The following is a 16,056-nucleotide window of genomic DNA, read 5'->3' on the forward strand; positions in this document are numbered from 1 at the left end:
CGAATCTCATTTTTTTTTGTTTGAAAACTTAAATGCTGTTTTATCCTGGTACAGAGTTTTTGCTTTGCTTCGTCTTCATCATACGTTTTGTATGATGATGAATGATGATCATGACTGTTCTGTCACGCAGCATCTACGTGATTGAGCAAATCTCGACTGCCACTCGCCCCAGCATACCCCTTCCCCGTTCCACACAAACAGTTTTCTCTCTTTGAATTCACACACCCTGGGCGCGAAGAGGATGAAGACCGTCGCCTTTGGCACACTATACTCTGATGTTATTCTTTAGTCCGGCTACTTCAATTCCTATTGAATAATACTAGACTGTCTGGTGACGTCCTACACGAACGCCACAAAGAAAATGTGCTGTCCGCATTCGACGATGCCACTCGCGAATAAACACAGACATTTTAGCTGGTGCAACTCTTACGTGTCTGTCCGTGTGTGTGCGGGTCACATTGCGCTCCCCTCCATCATCTCTTTGGCATTCATTGTCACCGGAGAATAAAGATTGTGAAAGTACGGTAGCGCGTTGTTTAATGTACTACAACATAAGATCGAGCATGTATCCATGTAGGGTTATGTGACGTCAAAACACCATCGTAATGGCCAAGCAAAACTTGTGTTTGTTTTTTCCCTCATTTTTTACGGTAATGGGTGTGCAGTCATGTCCGACCCGTTCGAAAGTTGGGTCCATCTTTTTCCATCTGCACATTTAATGGCCAATAAATTTGTGCGATTCTTGTTTTCCCATCGTTATTGTTGACTCGATTAGCCTTTCTGAATCTCGTTTTTCTTCATTAGATTAGCAATGCGATGAAAGATTGACGTCCAGCGATGGCATGCACCTGCGCTGACAGTTTATTCCCCTCTGGCATGTATTTGGTCATCGCGCCATTTATGTCGGCAGCGCAGAGAAAGTGCTGTTAGCGCAGACGACATGTCTTGCCTGTTTATTCTCGTCAAGGTCCATAACTTTATGGCTACAGGTTAACGATTAACGATAGACCCACATATCGTAACAGCATGCAGCAACTCGTCAATGTCTTTGTTTTTTTGTTTTTGTTTTAAATGTGATAAACTCCCGTATGGCCTACTTTTATGTGCTATGTCCAGCGCTTGAACGATTGGCAAATGTTGGCCGTTACATCCGAATAAGAAGTAGATTGAATTAAACGATATCTGGATACAGAGCATGTGGGTAACTCGGCCAATACAATTGTGTTCTTCTTTGGAACTGGAAAAACCAAAGTAATTCACACCAGCTGTACGCGTGCGCGTCCGTGTCGTGATGACAATAACAGAACGTTGCGACGTTCCTGGTTGGCCTTTTTCTGCAACTGTTTCGGGTGGGGGGTTAGTTCCATGCCGTCGAGGTGGATTCAGTAGTGCGCAGACGGAGAAAGCTGTGGCCTCTTCTTTTTTCAAGGAAAAAGAAAGAAGAAGAAGAAGAAGAAAAAGGTCTCGACTTAACTCCTTGTAATAATGACGAAGCAATAAGTGTTACGTATGTAGCCAAGTCGGTCATGAATGTTTCAGCTTTTGCGATGGGCCCCGTGAGTGGTCTCCTTCAACTTGCTTGTCATTCAGTCGTCCATGCCCAGTATTGGTAATCGCTCAATTCAGCCAATGACTAGTTCCTTGCTTTGAATCTCATAATGTTCGTCCTTCGCACTTGCTTTTAACGTCGAAACTGTTCTTTCAACGGCTTACACTTTCATGCGATTTGTGTTCATACTTTATTAGACAATGAAAACCTCGTGGACGTGTTATACAAGAGTTTCGAGTTGAGTGGGTATACTTGAATGACAGAGTTTCATGGGAGAGAGAGAGAGAGAGAGCTCCCAACGAACAATGGGGTAAAGCACGTAACACTTAACTGTCGTTGCCGTAAAGATGTCTGCCCACAAGTGAAACTGTTGGTGGGATCTTTTCACAACGGGAGCGTTCGCTGGGCCACGGCTGTGCGCCAAGCACCGCTGTGATGTGACCAATTTTTGAATCAAGCGTCACCTCCAGCCGTCCCTGTGTGCAATCTTCGCAAGTGAATATACGAAAGGGAATTCCCCAACTTTCAAACGAAAATGTTGGCCACTCTATTTTTCACGATATGTTTGGCCCCTTGCCATCGCCTCCTAGATTTGTCTTGTAGCCTACACTACTCTCTTGTTCTCAATACGAGTCGAGTCGATGTGTACGTGGTCGTAAATAATGTTTTATTGGAGATGCCTGGACAAAGTCCTCTCCTTATTTGATGCAACTTGCGCTTTTTTATTTGTATTTTCGTTTATTAACTTTTCATTTGCATAACTGTATTTGTCTCTTATCGGCGACTCATGCGAGCCAAGCTCGTCTCTTTGAACGAAAATAATGAGTGGAAAATGAATCATGCAGGGCCAACTGGTTTCGAACTCTTTCCCAATCTAAACTTTTGATGAACTCATCTGCACCTCGACCAATTTTCGATGTTTTTGTACGCATTTGCAACAACTTTCTCGCTTCCTATTACAGCGAATTGAAAGGATTGGTTAATTGACTCGTTGGATTTGGTAGTTTGTTACGCGATTGTTGTATATGTAGCCTATACGTATACAGTAGATGTTGCCACAAAACCTGAATCAAAGCATCGACTATATCGTGATATCCGTAAGCTTATACATTCATACGTAAAGACAACGTGACGTTAGCTGATCCTTTTCTATTTTGCCTGGATTTCTCTCTTTACTTTATCGCACTTGTTTACCTTGTCTAGAAACGAACCAACATCGTCGTTTGTGTCAAAAGGCTTATTACTGATTCAAGGAGTTTACATTTTCGCAAGAAAATGAAAGAACGTGATCCTCAACAAATCCAACAGTCTTTCCACCTTATTCCTGGAAACACATCCACTTCATTTGAAGGAGCGGGGAAGATGACGCGTCGGCAGAATGAACGCGTACGTGCTAGTTAACAGACAACAGCCGTATAATGACACTGTTTCTCGCAGCGTCACGATGGTTCTTTACCTCACATCCACGTACGATTGGTTTTATTTTTCCCTCTTCGATTCGATTCAACCTGGTCATCGTTCGCAGAAGGAAATTGTGTAGCATAGAGACCAGCAGACTCCCGCAAGGCAGACATTTCTTTCGAACGCGGGAGAACAGCGTAAAGCATTTACCAATTGATCACTAGATGGCTGTTTTAATTATTATCATTTTCTTAACTATTCGAGTTCCGTTACAGTTCGATGGCGACATTTTGCTCGATCTGCGCCAAATACATTGTCTGCACTCCGTCACAGCAGCGCAGTCAAACGATTATCTCCATAACGAAGTAGCGATTAACTACGCTCGAGGCTCTAGGGTAGATCATATAACGCAACCCAGTTTCGTATTTTGTCTCCAATTCGGCGCGTATTGATGCAGCACAGAAAGGGAAAAGTGAGAGTATATTATTCATTATTGAGGGAGAGAGAGAGAAAAAAAAAACAGCCCAAACGAACAAACAATTTGTTGTTAACATGGCTCCCGTGTGACGCCCAAAGCAGCGCGGACATTGGGCTAAAGAAAAAGAGCCAAAAAAACAAAAAAAGAAAAAGAAGACGAGAAAATTCTTTCAGCTGTTTTGCTACCCTTGATGCGGTGATCATCCATCGATGATTAGAAAGTCGTCCGTCAACTAAAAAGAATAAAGCCACTAACAAAAACGAGTGGAAAAGAACCCGAAAATAAACGTCAAATGATTTCCATATAATCGTCGACGAAAACTCAATAACAATAGGGTGCAGAAGAAAAAGGGGAAAAAAAAGGAGTTCTATTCTCTATTTCTTTCAAATTTTTTTCAAGCCTTTTTTTATTTTTATTTTTTTTGTGCGCCCCCAGCTGTACTTTCGAATGTAAGCAAAGTGTTTTATGATGCCGAAACTGGTTTGAACCGACAGTCGATCATTTAGCAATTTGCGATTCAATTAGTTACATCAGGCACTTTGAAAGTAGCTTTTCCCTCTACCAAATGAAAATTGCTGAGTATGTGTTGAAACGAAAAAATCCCACAATGCTCTTCCGGATTGATTTAAGGGCTTGCAAAGAATCCAGCATCAAGTGTGTGCAGTAGCCTTTAAAGCTAACGGGTCGTGCCCTTCGCTCCGTTAGGGAATATCTGTAAAAGGACAGTCGACTTGTTACCTACTACGAATGCAAATACGAGCCGTAGATTTATGAATGTATACTATGATGCTTACCTTCACTTCAATAGATTCCTTTCCCCCTTTTTTTGTTTATTCGTTGCGTAAGATAATCGATTCGCGAATCAGTGCGTCGTAGGGACAGTGACATTTTTAAATATTCTGCGTTCCAATTTGAACTAGTCGCGAAACGATTGTTTAGTTGACCCAGCCCAAATCGCTTTGACTTGTTTCATTGTTCAAACCAAATTGAACGCATTTCACAAGTGAATCTCTGCTGTCCTATTTAAAACAAACAAAAACATTAGTAAATCGTACTCCATTCTCTGCAAATAACGGTGATGAAAACGTGAATATTTCGATATCCGATTCTCCCCAAATTGTTTTGAAATAAGACAAGCCATTTGATGTCTGTAAAAGTCAAAGAACAAACCGTGTCACGAACTCTTGCTGCCGTTTCTAAAGCTTTCGTTGTCCTATACAGTAGCGGGCATCGAGATAGTGGGGTGTGTCAATACCAATACCAGCATTGTCTTGCTTGCAACCGTTCACAAAGGCCAACTTTGAAATGAGCGAGTCCCTGGTTTTATACCTGTGCTGTCTTTTCACGAATACGAAGATTGCCATCCGTTACACGCTTGTTACTCTAACGATTGGTACATCAGGAATGCAACGTGTCGTGCTGTCCTTAATTTTGATAATATTAAAAAGTATTCGAGGAAATCCAATCTATCCGCGTGATGGATGATGGACAGTTGTGTTGCGCCAAAGGTATTTAAGGAATCGATCGAAGGACAACCATAACGAGTGTGTACCCGTTCTCCTTGGCTGGAATCTTTCCATTTGATTGCTAGTGTTGCAGGCTTGTTCGACTACAGCCATTATTGGTTCGAATACATTTTGAAATTGGGTGCGCTTAGTAAATATCATTTTGATGCCAGTTGTCGAATCAAACACCATGTAAAGTTCCATTTCAAATGAATGAATGGTAACAGCAGCAGCAGCAGCAGCAGCCAACTGGATTCCGCATACTTTCGAAATTCGACACAGTCCCGCGCGCCCCAACTAGGGCAGGGAACGGAGCGAGAGAAACAGAAACAGAGAGCAAAGGGAAAGTGACGCTACATTTCACGTTGTTTTTGATCGCCACTAAATTGTAACGACATTTACAAATAATAACTTTTACATTTAGACCCCCGAATGTTGTTAGTCAACGGAGCGCAGTTAACGGGGAATAGCAACGACGTAAATTTGTGCTATAGATGCAGTACATTTGTTTGTTGTTTTTGTTTATGTTTCGTAGCTGGCCAACTGGTGCATTTTGGCCGGTAGGCATCTACAAAGACTATACCTAGTGAAATTCCTTTTGAATCATTCGCCGTCAATGATATCAGAATTGCGTGGGCGTCATTGATGGGAAAACTAGGAATTTTAAATGAAATGATTCTTTTTTATTTGCATCTATACTTTGTTTTACCCTGTACCGCCGTTTGTTTGGTTTTTTTCTATATCCAAAACTATTGATCTCCATTCCGACATTTCGGTTCGATTTGCTCGGCCAGAAGCAAGAGATACAAAAAAGAAAAGGAAAGTCAATTGAACATCATCAGTGGTCCTTTGCCAGCGGCAATAGATCGATTATCGATGGAAAAAGAGTGTAACGACAAACGCAATAACCAATGACAAACTATACGCCTACCTTTACGACATGAACTTCGCCTTTTTATTCTCTAATTTCTGAATATTACTTACAGAAACTTAGCATGATCTGTGCAGGTAAGAGGCAAATGAAGGAATGAAACAATTATCGACATTCATCGTGGTTAGGATTTGCCTCTCTACGAAAGCTCGCTTTTCCAGCCAATGACAACGTAGGCCTATTTTCTACCAGTATCGCAATAGCCAACGCGCATTCAAATCGATTCACGCCCAGCTGGGCTTTACCGGCCTTGCCGTTATTCCCTTTGTCAAATTTCGAGATTTTTTCATGCACGTCCTCGGCTGCCGATGAATACCTTTTAACCTTTATTGCGTCAAGCAACAATACCAAGAAAGATTTCTCTGCACGAGCCATTCAATGCGGAACATGATTTCAGTTTTTCCTTTTTTCTTTTGACATTCGTATTTTGTTTAGAGATAGGGACTGCTCTGCTTTCAACAAGCTGATGGGTTGTAGAGCAGCTTTTCTAAAGCAAACTGGGTCTGCACGATTGAATGCCGGAAGTCGCAAGCCCAACTTTCTAGGGAAATTGGGCGACGACATTGAAAACACGTAATCCAAATACCGCGATCTAATTGCCGTAGTGAATACCCGAGTTCAGCGTCAAGTATATACGTGAAATTTGAAGCAGTACGGTGAGCAATATGGACTCGGGGGTGGAAAGCGAATCTCGCAATCGGACGGGGACGTATAGAATTAGCGGAGACAAACCAGTTCTTTCGTATGGACGTTTTTAAAGCCGTTACTTGTATTTCGTTTAGGTTTAGGTTTAGGTTTAGGTGTTTAATTCCCTCAAATATCGCGTGATCTCTTTTCAATTTCCTCCATTTCTTTTTGAATTATCTTTTCTTTGGCATCAGAAATGATTTTTTCGCATCTTTTATTTTGCAGGTACACTTGTTGCTGACCTTTCGAATTATTGCGCTCGTTGCTTGATAGCATCGTTTGCCGGACGCCAGTGCAACCTATTCATTTCACTCGGCTCTTCGAGAGGGCCAGTGCTCAATGGGGAGAAAATGGCTGACGGGAGAAAGGTGAACGAAGCAGGGCGTTGCGTATCGACACTCTACGAGGAAATGGAGCGTCAAATGGAGGCCAGTACTCGCAATTTTGCCGACTACCTTCACTCGCCGTCTGTTGTACAGTACTTGGACGCAGTAAGTTTGAATTGACGCCACCAATTTCCCACGCCCTGTTCCCACGCCCGCAGCTTGGACTTTGACGTTATTGACTGCCGGCCCATCATTTGGCGTCCTTCCTCTTTCGTACGATCGCCAAACTTTCTCGTTTTAAGGGCATCGATAAACTCTGCTAACATAGAAAGAAAAAAAAAGAAAATGCTGGGCCGGCTTTAATGGAAGCCTTTAGAGGTGAACTGTATAGGGACTGGCCGTGTCAAACAGAAACTCATCCTGGGAGAGTTCGATACAAGGTGAAATCGGAATAGCAAGAAAAAGTGTTTGAAATGTTTGTTATTTCCTCTCCGGGTATGACGCAACAGTTTTCTTCAAACGAAACGTTAGCGTGTCCACAGCGGAAAGACAATACGTTGGTGACATTTCAGCTCAATTTTCCTCTTTGGCTTCTTCCTCTTGTTCTTAGCTCAATGTTCCCCTTCGTCAACGTGCAGTCAGTCACGTTGTCTTGCAACGGGATCCTTTAGAAATCAAAGATGCTTCATAGACTGCTTTATAATTTATGGCGTTAGAAAAGGAAGGGGAAAAAAAAAAAAAAAGAGACGGACTCGGCCAGCGAGACGAATGCTGTTGGAGAGCCAAGAATAAAAGGGTAGTAGGCGGAGTCGGATGGATGGATGAATTGGCCCCATTCAACTTGGGTTGACAAAGAAGCACTTGTCGAACGACCTCAATTTGTTTTTGTTTTTTTTTCCCTAATTTTTACACGATGACAAGATTCTCTAGGATTGCAATCAAGAGATTTCTCTCCTCCCCCCCTCCTTCTTCCTTGTTATTATAATTTTATTTCTACATTGTTGCATCGCAGTTTTCATTAGCCAAGATAAGCCATCGTCGAACTGATGCAGTCGACGAAAGTTAGTCTTAACGTTCACTCGTGTAACTAACGAATTTGTCGCTATAGGATTGATTCGGGGTCTGCCTTCCGTCAGTGAGCAATTTTCGTTTTCGTTCCGTCGGCGTGATAGAAATCCCGACACGACTGCAGGTGTAAAAGTTCCCACCCGTTATCACAGTGAGTCCTTTGTCATTTGCATTGAATAGGGAATACGAAACATTTCTATACGTTACTTTGATCATAACCAATAGCCGTCAAGCGTTAATGAGTATATCGAATCGCTGAATTGATTTGCGTTAAATTGCACATGGGAATGCGAGAGAAAGGCTTGGAAAACTGGATCGATTTCAACGTGAATGAGGCATTCCATTTTAGCCTACTGGCCTGATTTATCACATTGCTCTTATGCCTTTTGTTCATTGGTGTTGGCCTATACGCCAGTTAACGTTTTACACGTGGGGGGGGGGGACAATGTCGAAAGCTTTCCTGGGCTTGATCAACTGTCACATTTCGTCTCAGATAGACATAGCTCAGTATTGTTTTTCCTTTGCTGCTGCCTGAAAACCCAAAAAAACGTGGCGACACTCTTACCATTCTGGGTAGTACGTATGCATCTCGTCCCTTGTTTCAATTGGCTCCACCCATTTTGTCTTACCGGATTTTTCCGATTCGGGGTTTTTTTTTTCCCTCTCTTTTGTTACAGTGTTTTGTTTCATTTTTAAAAATCTTTCTAACTGAGTGCGGTTCGAATATTAAGATACCTCTCACTGGGTAGCAAACACGCCTCTAATAGCCTTAACACTATCCAAGATGCTGGATATCCAAGATATCCAGCTCTTTGGCTATAAATAGTCTTAACCATCGACAAATGCAGATCAATTCTGCAAGTGAGCTGCTCAAAACAACAACTCTACATCTGTTATCTAGAATCGTTTCTTGCCTTCTTTTATCATTACTTTGTTGTTGTTGTTTTTTCTCGAACAGTGAAAGTGTTTTCACGCACATCATCTCTGGTCAACAAAACGAAATGACGACGTCAAGAATGTGCTGGTCTTGGCCAACTGCTGTGCTGGCACGGGTGTTGTGGACTCTGTTATTATTCGCACCTGCCACCCTGATGGTGCACGCGGCCGTTTTGCATCCTTCGGGAGGTTTCCAACCGTCGCTGGGACTCGGCTTAGATTACGGCAGGCTCGACGGGCCGGTTCCGGCTCTCACTGCGGATTACAATGCTGGCAAAGAAGGTTGCGCTCTAGTCCTTACGCGTTCCAGCCTTTACGATCATACACAATCCATCTTCTTGGGTGCTGGGTGAGTACAATAGGTTCTTCTTCTTTTTCAAGCGACTCTGCGTAACGATTAGTCTTGTGTCTATGAGGTCCGGTTATGGAGGAAATTGCATCACGTACGCGGCTGTCGATCACGCCCTGGCTCAAGCACTTCAATACCTGCGCATTGAAACGCCGGAAGAAGAGTGGATGCCGGAACAATTGGCCACTGTGGGCGAAGTCTTTCTCGAAACAGCTCGCATCCTTGCCAGACGGTAGGGTCTCTAAAAATCTGATTTAACTCAACTCGGAGATGTTTTCAGATGTGAATCTGATCTTTATTTTGTTGCAAAATTCAAGGTACGGTCTGACACCGCACGAAATCGAAAATCAACTTCCCCTTTTGGATACCCACAAGACCAACTTGCTCAAATACTGTCCCGATTTCATGTCGCCGCTCCACTGCACACCTGGCAAGTACAGGAGATTCGACGGGTTGTGCAACAATTTGCAAAACCCCACGTGGGGTGCCCGTCTGACGTCCTTCACCAGGTGATTGTTTGCCTAATGTACTACTACTACAAGTAATGTAATCGCTGCTAATCGTGAATGTTTATGAAGACTGTTGCCACCAGCTTACAACGATGGCATATCAGAGCCTCGCATCGGTTACGGTGGCCTGCCCTTGCCCGGAGCTCGTTCAGTGACTTCGCTCGTTCACATCGAAGAAACGCTCAACGATCACGCTGCTACCACTTTAGTCGTCTCTTGGGGACAGTTTATGGATCACGACTTTACCCTAACGGGCACCATGTTGAGTGCGTAGAATGGTCCATCATCGATATCGTTTCATGCTCTCGATTCTCTGATTTTCATTTGCGGCGTTTCCCTTGTGACAAAACAGACCCGCTGGATCGCAACGAATTCGAAGAGTGCTGCCGGCCACCGCCAGGTTCCCCGCCTAATAAATACTGTTTCAACATTGACGTGCCGGCCAATGATGCGTTTTTCAGTCGGTTTGGCGTCCGCTGCATCGATTTTGTCCGTGGATTTCCTGGCGTTCGTCACGGCTGTCGACTAGGTACTTTTTTCTTTTTCTTCTTCTTCTTCTTCTTCTTCTTCTTCTTCTTTCTTTTTGTCCAAATTACAACTTTCCAATTTCATCAATTGCGTCACTCAAGTTCTCTCGTTAACGTCTTTGTTTTCTCGCGATCTTTTTGTCGTTCAAAAGGTTCGAGGACTCAATTCAATCTGCTGACGGCAACCATTGACGCCAATACTGTTTACGGTGTTAGAGAATCGTTTGCCAGGTAAAAATCGCCTCTATCGGCCGTTGTTTTCCCCCCGTCTTTTGTTATCGTATTTTCTTCTCTTTCCAATTTGATCGAAAACATCTGTTTAAACGATATATTTGTGGGTGGAAAAAAAAAAGGTCTTTGCGTTCGGGTTATGGCGGCCATTTGCGAATGAATCCAGTGCTGAGACCCCTTGGACTGATGGATTTGCTTCCAGCCAAGACGGACATTCCCGATGAGGGCTGCACGCATCGAGCCGAAAATGGCAACAAATTCTGCTTTGATGGCGGTACCAGATTTCAATATTTTAAAACCCCCCATCACTCTTTTTTGTTTGTTTTGTTTGAAACTAAATTACTTGTCTACAGGCGAGATCCGCGTGAACGAGCAGTTAATTTTGACGTGCATGCACACGCTATGGGCCCGTGAGCACAACCGAATAGCCACCCAGTTGTATGTTATCAATCCGCATTGGGATGACGAAATCCTCTTCCAGGCAAAGTTTTTATTCACAAACCGTTCAACTCTGTGATACCGAAACGGTCTCATTAATTGTTTTGATTCATTTACGAATGTCAACAGGAAGCTAGAAACATTGTCATCGCCATGATTCAGCACATCACCTACAACGAATTTTTGCCCGTCGTGCTGGGCAAAGACATGATCGCCAAGTTCAACCTCGTGCTCCAAAAGGAGGTGCGTAACATCACGGAGAGAGCTAATCATTGTCCGCCATTATGCTGACACTTTTCTTGCCTCAGGGTTATTGGAACGGATACGATCCAACAGTGAATCCAGGCATCATGGCTTCATTCGCTGCTGCGGCTTTCCGATTCGGCCACACTATTCTGCCAACCAATGTCGAACGTTGGAGCAAAGCCCACCGTTACGTTACGCATACGCCATTGTCCGACCTTATCCGTCAGCCGTACCAGCTCTACGAGCCCGGAGTGTTGGACGAATATTACATCGGCATGATTAACCAACCGGCATTGGCTTTTGACAATTTTATCACTGCCGAAGTGACGACCATGTTGTTCCGTAAGCCAGGTGAGCGACACGGCGTCGACCTGACGGCCTTCAATCTGCAGCGCAACCGAGAAGTCGGGCTGCCCGGATACACTGAATTCCGCAAGTTTTGCGGCTTGTCGGCTGTCCACACTTGGGAAGATCTTCTCGGCTCGATGAGCAACGATACGGTTTATCGCTATGCGGCCACGTTGAGAACGCCGCACGACATCGACCTTTGGTCCGGTGGTGTCTCTGAAAGAGCTTTACCGGGCAGCCTCTTGGGCCCCACTTTTGCTTGCGTCATTGCCACACAGTTCAGCAGCGTTCGCGTTGGAGACCGTTTCTGGTACGAACTGGGTAATCAACCCTCGTCTTTCACTCCTGCCCAATTGGAAGAAATCCGCAAATCGCGTTTAGCTCGAGTCCTCTGCGACAATACGGACTTGATTCAGACTATTCAAACCTATCCGCTCGTGCTGCCCGATCATGAAATGTAAGTTTATTTATTTAATTTATTTTTTTTTTTCTTTATTCAAAGAAAAAAGTGAGCTCTCGTTTCATATCCTCACCTTTTCATTTGGCCAGCAATCCTCGAGTCAGCTGCAAATCATCTATTATTCCTTACATGGATCTGACCAAATGGGCTGAGCCCCACAATTCTCATTTGCCGGTAACGATACAACAAGCTCGTATTTAAATCATTTCCATTATCTTGTGCTTTGTGCTTAAGAAAACACCGACTCTAGTACAACCTGTTCCGCACGGCCATCCCCATGCAAGCACGGGCAACCCCAATAAGGACGGAATTACCGTCAACGAAGTTGCCATTCATATGTTGAGAGAGGCCCTCAGTAGTGGCGTCTACGCTGGCCAGTTCACAGGTCCCCATCGTTCACCTCTATATCCTCATTCGGGTAAAATCAAGCCGACGCCAACGCGCCGGCCAATCGTCCTCAGCCAAGAATACATCGATACCCTCAACACCCACCTCATTGGCGCAGGTATTTTTCGTTTGGCGTTTGTTTTATACCACAACGCATTTCTGTTTTCAACATTGGGTTTTTGTTGATCAGGATTTCCCGGATTAAATGGCCTGTACAATATCCTCACACATGTTCCGAACAATTTGTACAAACGAACGGCCAACTCGAGTGATTTTTTCGGAGATTACGCTCCTTATGCCCCCAAGCAGGCGGCTGAATATCGTACCGATATGGACGAAGTGGTCGAAACGGCTATGCACGGTCCTCTAAATTATAAAGGGAAATTTTTCGTCAACAAGTTCGTGCCCATCGAGGTGAGTTTAGTGTACTTGATGACATCTACATAACGGAAAAGTAACGCGTCATATCTTTACAGGGACCGTATGGCAAATTCGATTTGCAAGACTTTGTCAGTTTAGCGGAACATTTGGTCAAGACCAGTAACCAGTTGCCTGGTGCTAGTCAAGCGAAAGAAACCGACGCTGTTAACTTTGATGCGGATTCGCCCAGTTTTCTCGACAATGTGGGGACGGCAAACGCGCGCACAATATCCAGCTCTTCGACGTCCAACGTCGTGAAGAAACCCGTCATTTTCCCCAACACCAGGAAGTCGAACTACCGCAGCCGAGTTCGTAGTGGCCGCTCGAAACGGGCGGAAAGTGAACCAGAGAACATCAAGGGATCCGCTGAAGTGCCGATTGACCTCTCTCAATTTTCGAAACCATCTAGACTCGACATATTCTTACCCGAGTATATTGTCGACCACGTCGAAGCTCACGCAGCAACACTTAAGAACAAGGGCCATGAAAGCAACGCCACTTCGACGTCTGAGGACGTTGATCAAGTCATCAAAGCAGAAGAAATCCGCGCTGCTGAACATAAAAATATTGAAGTTGATATTCAGAAGGCCGTTGAAGCCATGAAAAATCTAGAAGATTCGTACAAGGTACTCTACGATCAAATCGAAGCGGCTAGGAAACTATTCCCAGATAGCGACGATCCTGCCCACAAGACATTGGAAGACATTTTATCTACGGCTTCCACACCCAGATATACCTTAGAGAGCGAAACTTTAGCCACTACTGACAAAAGTTAACTTAAAAAAGAGCGTATTTTTATCATAATTTTTTTTCTTCAATTTTTCAGTCATTGTTCCTGCTTTACTCATCATTCCGACGATAATTTCATGATCCCAAAATTTATTCTGTACATGCACGCGTCTCCTTCTTCAGCGCGGCCAATAAGGTCAATTGGCTTTCGCCCGGCTAACTATATATTCGGCATCATGTCAACGTACGTAGATGGTGTCATTTTGATCAGAAACGTTTCGATTAACGTAGAGCAGAACGGATGCCGAATTATCTCAGTGTGGTTTGCGTATCAAGACATTTATTGTGTACGACGGCAACCCTTAATTTTTATCATAGGCTGATTGGCTAATCAATGATCACACTGGCGTGGAGAAATTGAAACCGATTGCAAGAGGAACTCGAAACGCCAAAAAAAGGAAAAAATATTAGGGATTCGGGGATCCCGATATTGTCATGCGCGCCTATTTCATTATAATTTTTTCAAGATAAAAAACATAAAACAGATGTACTATTCTTTCAATCGAATGGTTATATACACAGAGATTCCTATATACACGAAACCCTAAAAAATGTTACAACCCATCTTCTAATTTGGTTTCAAATAAATAGAACTATGATCGATATACACAAATAGGCCCTGTTGGGATCACGAAGAAATGTTTATGGTTTACCAGGGACAGATTCAAGAATTGAAGAAATATAGCATTCAATAAGACTCGACATTAGCTATACTTTGTAGCCTACATGCCTAGTCACGTTCAGCACTGCGTTAGGTGTAATGCAACATAAAAACATAATCTGTTGCTTCGTAAATGGGATTAAGCAGAAATGAAAGTTTACTTGATGAAATATACATTGAGTGTAGGGGTGTTGCGTCCTTGTGTAACTCCCTTAGGAGTCAATAAATTCTTCGATCTGTGATACGTGAGATTAGATGCTTGTTGGGACTTCCCTCCTCCGACCTCGAAAAAAGATTTGGACGACCACTTAAAATTAAGAATGATTCGAAGTGAGGACAAATCCCTTCTTATGGTTTACGTATAAAAGCTGTAACATTTCAACTAACTTCATCAGTCACTTGTTTGTCTTCCGTCAAGTTCAAACTGCATATACTTCTCCGGAAAAAAACAAAAAATGGACTGCTCCAAGGTAAGTCAAACGCTTCAATGTACAAAGCAAAGATTTTTGATGGGTCAAAGTGATCATACTTTTGTTTTAGATTGCCATTGTCACAATGCTGCTTTGTTTCTACGTTCAACTTTCTGAACTTTACCGTATTGCTGGATCTCAAGCAAATGAAATTAACACACGAGAAGATCACACTATTGAAGATGCATTCATGGTTGCGAATGGGGTTACTCAAGATGAAATAGAAGAATTCCATCGTACAAGTACATCTCGTGTCTTTTTTTGCATTGATACAAAGGCCTTTTTAAAAGGGAGTTTATCTTTAACCTTATTGCAATAGATGGTTTTGCTGCTCCGTCGATTGGGGATGGAGTTGTCGATCAAAGCCCAGATGATGTGCAACAAAGCCAAGTTCGGTCGTTTGGTCATGCTGTAGAGGCATTGAAATTTTGGAACTGGTCTGCTTTTGACCGTTTCCGCCTTTGGATTGAAGAACGAAGACGACGAACAACCACCATCAAACCTATTCCTGTCTATATTGTTAATAATCCCCATGAATCGATTCCTTACAACGGCATCTATGCCTCCCGTCCACCTTATTTCAAGTAGATAAAGTGCACTCTAAGCTGAAACTGAAAATCGCCCAATGTAGACATCGCTCAATAAGTGGAAAATGTTTGTAATGTAAATGACGTAAATTGCTTAAAGGTTTTTTTTTTTTTTACGATAATGCACATCATAAATGATATAAATAATTTTTGAATAAAAGGCTGTACTGGAAAATACTACTGCTTATAACTTATTACGGTTAATTGATGCGTACTAGGGCTTGGCCCTCGCGTTGATCGGGGAGCTTTTTCATCGATTCGGTGCGGGGATAATTTTTTTTTGGTGCGGTGATTTCGGTGTTCGGTGCAATCCCCGAGTTCAATATAAGGCCATCCCCGATTACATTACAATTATGGCTGAAGCGGTGCTGCACCGGTGCTAGCACCGTACCGCACCCAAAAAATAAAATAAAATCACCGCACCGAACGTCCCCGATACTCTTTTTTCGGTGAGGATTTGTGGTGACCTCCGATTAGATTCAGATCGGAGACGAGACCTAATGCGTACCCACGCTCTTATGGAAAATGGCGGTTTCAAATCCACCATTGAACATTGAAGTTACTCCTGAAAAGTGAAACCTGAATCCTGATTGGACGATATTAACTTATCACTTATTCAGTTTGGTAAAATGGGAAACATTTAAACGTATAAATTTAAAATTATCCAGCTACTTTTATCATTAGAAAAGTCATAAATTTTGAGTTTTTGATATTTTTGTTTTGTTTGATTGCTTTTCAAAACAATAAGCTTCA

The 16,056-nt window shown here is 43.1% G+C and overlaps 2 protein-coding genes and 1 long non-coding RNA gene across 5 annotated transcripts in view; 2 read left to right on the plus strand and 1 right to left on the minus strand.

The window, feature by feature from the left end:
* Positions 1 to 14,142, plus strand: part of LOC116929653 (chorion peroxidase) — a 46,219-nt gene extending 32,077 nt beyond the window's left edge. Inside the window, exons 3-17 of one of the 3 annotated variants that reach the window (XM_032936940.2) lie at positions 6,777 to 7,042; positions 8,904 to 9,230; positions 9,298 to 9,462; positions 9,548 to 9,739; positions 9,809 to 10,005; positions 10,092 to 10,268; positions 10,419 to 10,497; positions 10,620 to 10,771; positions 10,851 to 10,978; positions 11,065 to 11,178; positions 11,244 to 11,986; positions 12,079 to 12,163; positions 12,224 to 12,494; positions 12,567 to 12,790; positions 12,853 to 14,142. In XM_032936940.2, the coding sequence (XP_032792831.2) occupies positions 8,947 to 9,230; positions 9,298 to 9,462; positions 9,548 to 9,739; positions 9,809 to 10,005; positions 10,092 to 10,268; positions 10,419 to 10,497; positions 10,620 to 10,771; positions 10,851 to 10,978; positions 11,065 to 11,178; positions 11,244 to 11,986; positions 12,079 to 12,163; positions 12,224 to 12,494; positions 12,567 to 12,790; positions 12,853 to 13,572 (3,531 nt within the window). In that variant the 5' untranslated portion in view covers positions 6,777 to 7,042; positions 8,904 to 8,946 and the 3' untranslated portion in view covers positions 13,573 to 14,142. Of the gene's footprint in view, positions 1 to 6,776; positions 7,043 to 7,921; positions 8,097 to 8,903; positions 9,231 to 9,297; positions 9,463 to 9,547; positions 9,740 to 9,808; positions 10,006 to 10,091; positions 10,269 to 10,418; positions 10,498 to 10,619; positions 10,772 to 10,850; positions 10,979 to 11,064; positions 11,179 to 11,243; positions 11,987 to 12,078; positions 12,164 to 12,223; positions 12,495 to 12,566; positions 12,791 to 12,852 lie in introns of those variants that run through there. The other 2 variants (XM_045178610.1, XM_045178611.1) reach the window with 2 other exon arrangements.
* On the minus strand, positions 3,396 to 5,940 carry LOC116929662. Its single transcript, XR_004398004.2, has 3 exons — positions 4,599 to 5,940; positions 4,223 to 4,447; positions 3,396 to 4,140 (listed from the first exon to the last, which is right to left on the minus strand). It is a non-coding gene; the product is annotated as an uncharacterized LOC116929662 (long non-coding RNA).
* Positions 14,143 to 14,564: 422 nt separating the features above from the next.
* Positions 14,565 to 15,480, plus strand: LOC116929661. Its single transcript, XM_032936957.2, has 3 exons — positions 14,565 to 14,716; positions 14,787 to 14,958; positions 15,036 to 15,480. Exons 1-3 carry the CDS (start codon positions 14,702 to 14,704, stop codon positions 15,302 to 15,304), a joined length of 456 nt encoding a protein of 151 aa, XP_032792848.2. The 5' UTR covers positions 14,565 to 14,701; the 3' UTR covers positions 15,305 to 15,480.
* Positions 15,481 to 16,056: the final 576 nt, after the last annotated feature.

Source organism: Daphnia magna, linkage group LG8, assembly GCF_020631705.1.
Source record: "Daphnia magna isolate NIES linkage group LG8, ASM2063170v1.1, whole genome shotgun sequence".
Taxonomy (NCBI): Eukaryota; Metazoa; Arthropoda; class Branchiopoda; order Diplostraca; family Daphniidae; genus Daphnia; species Daphnia magna.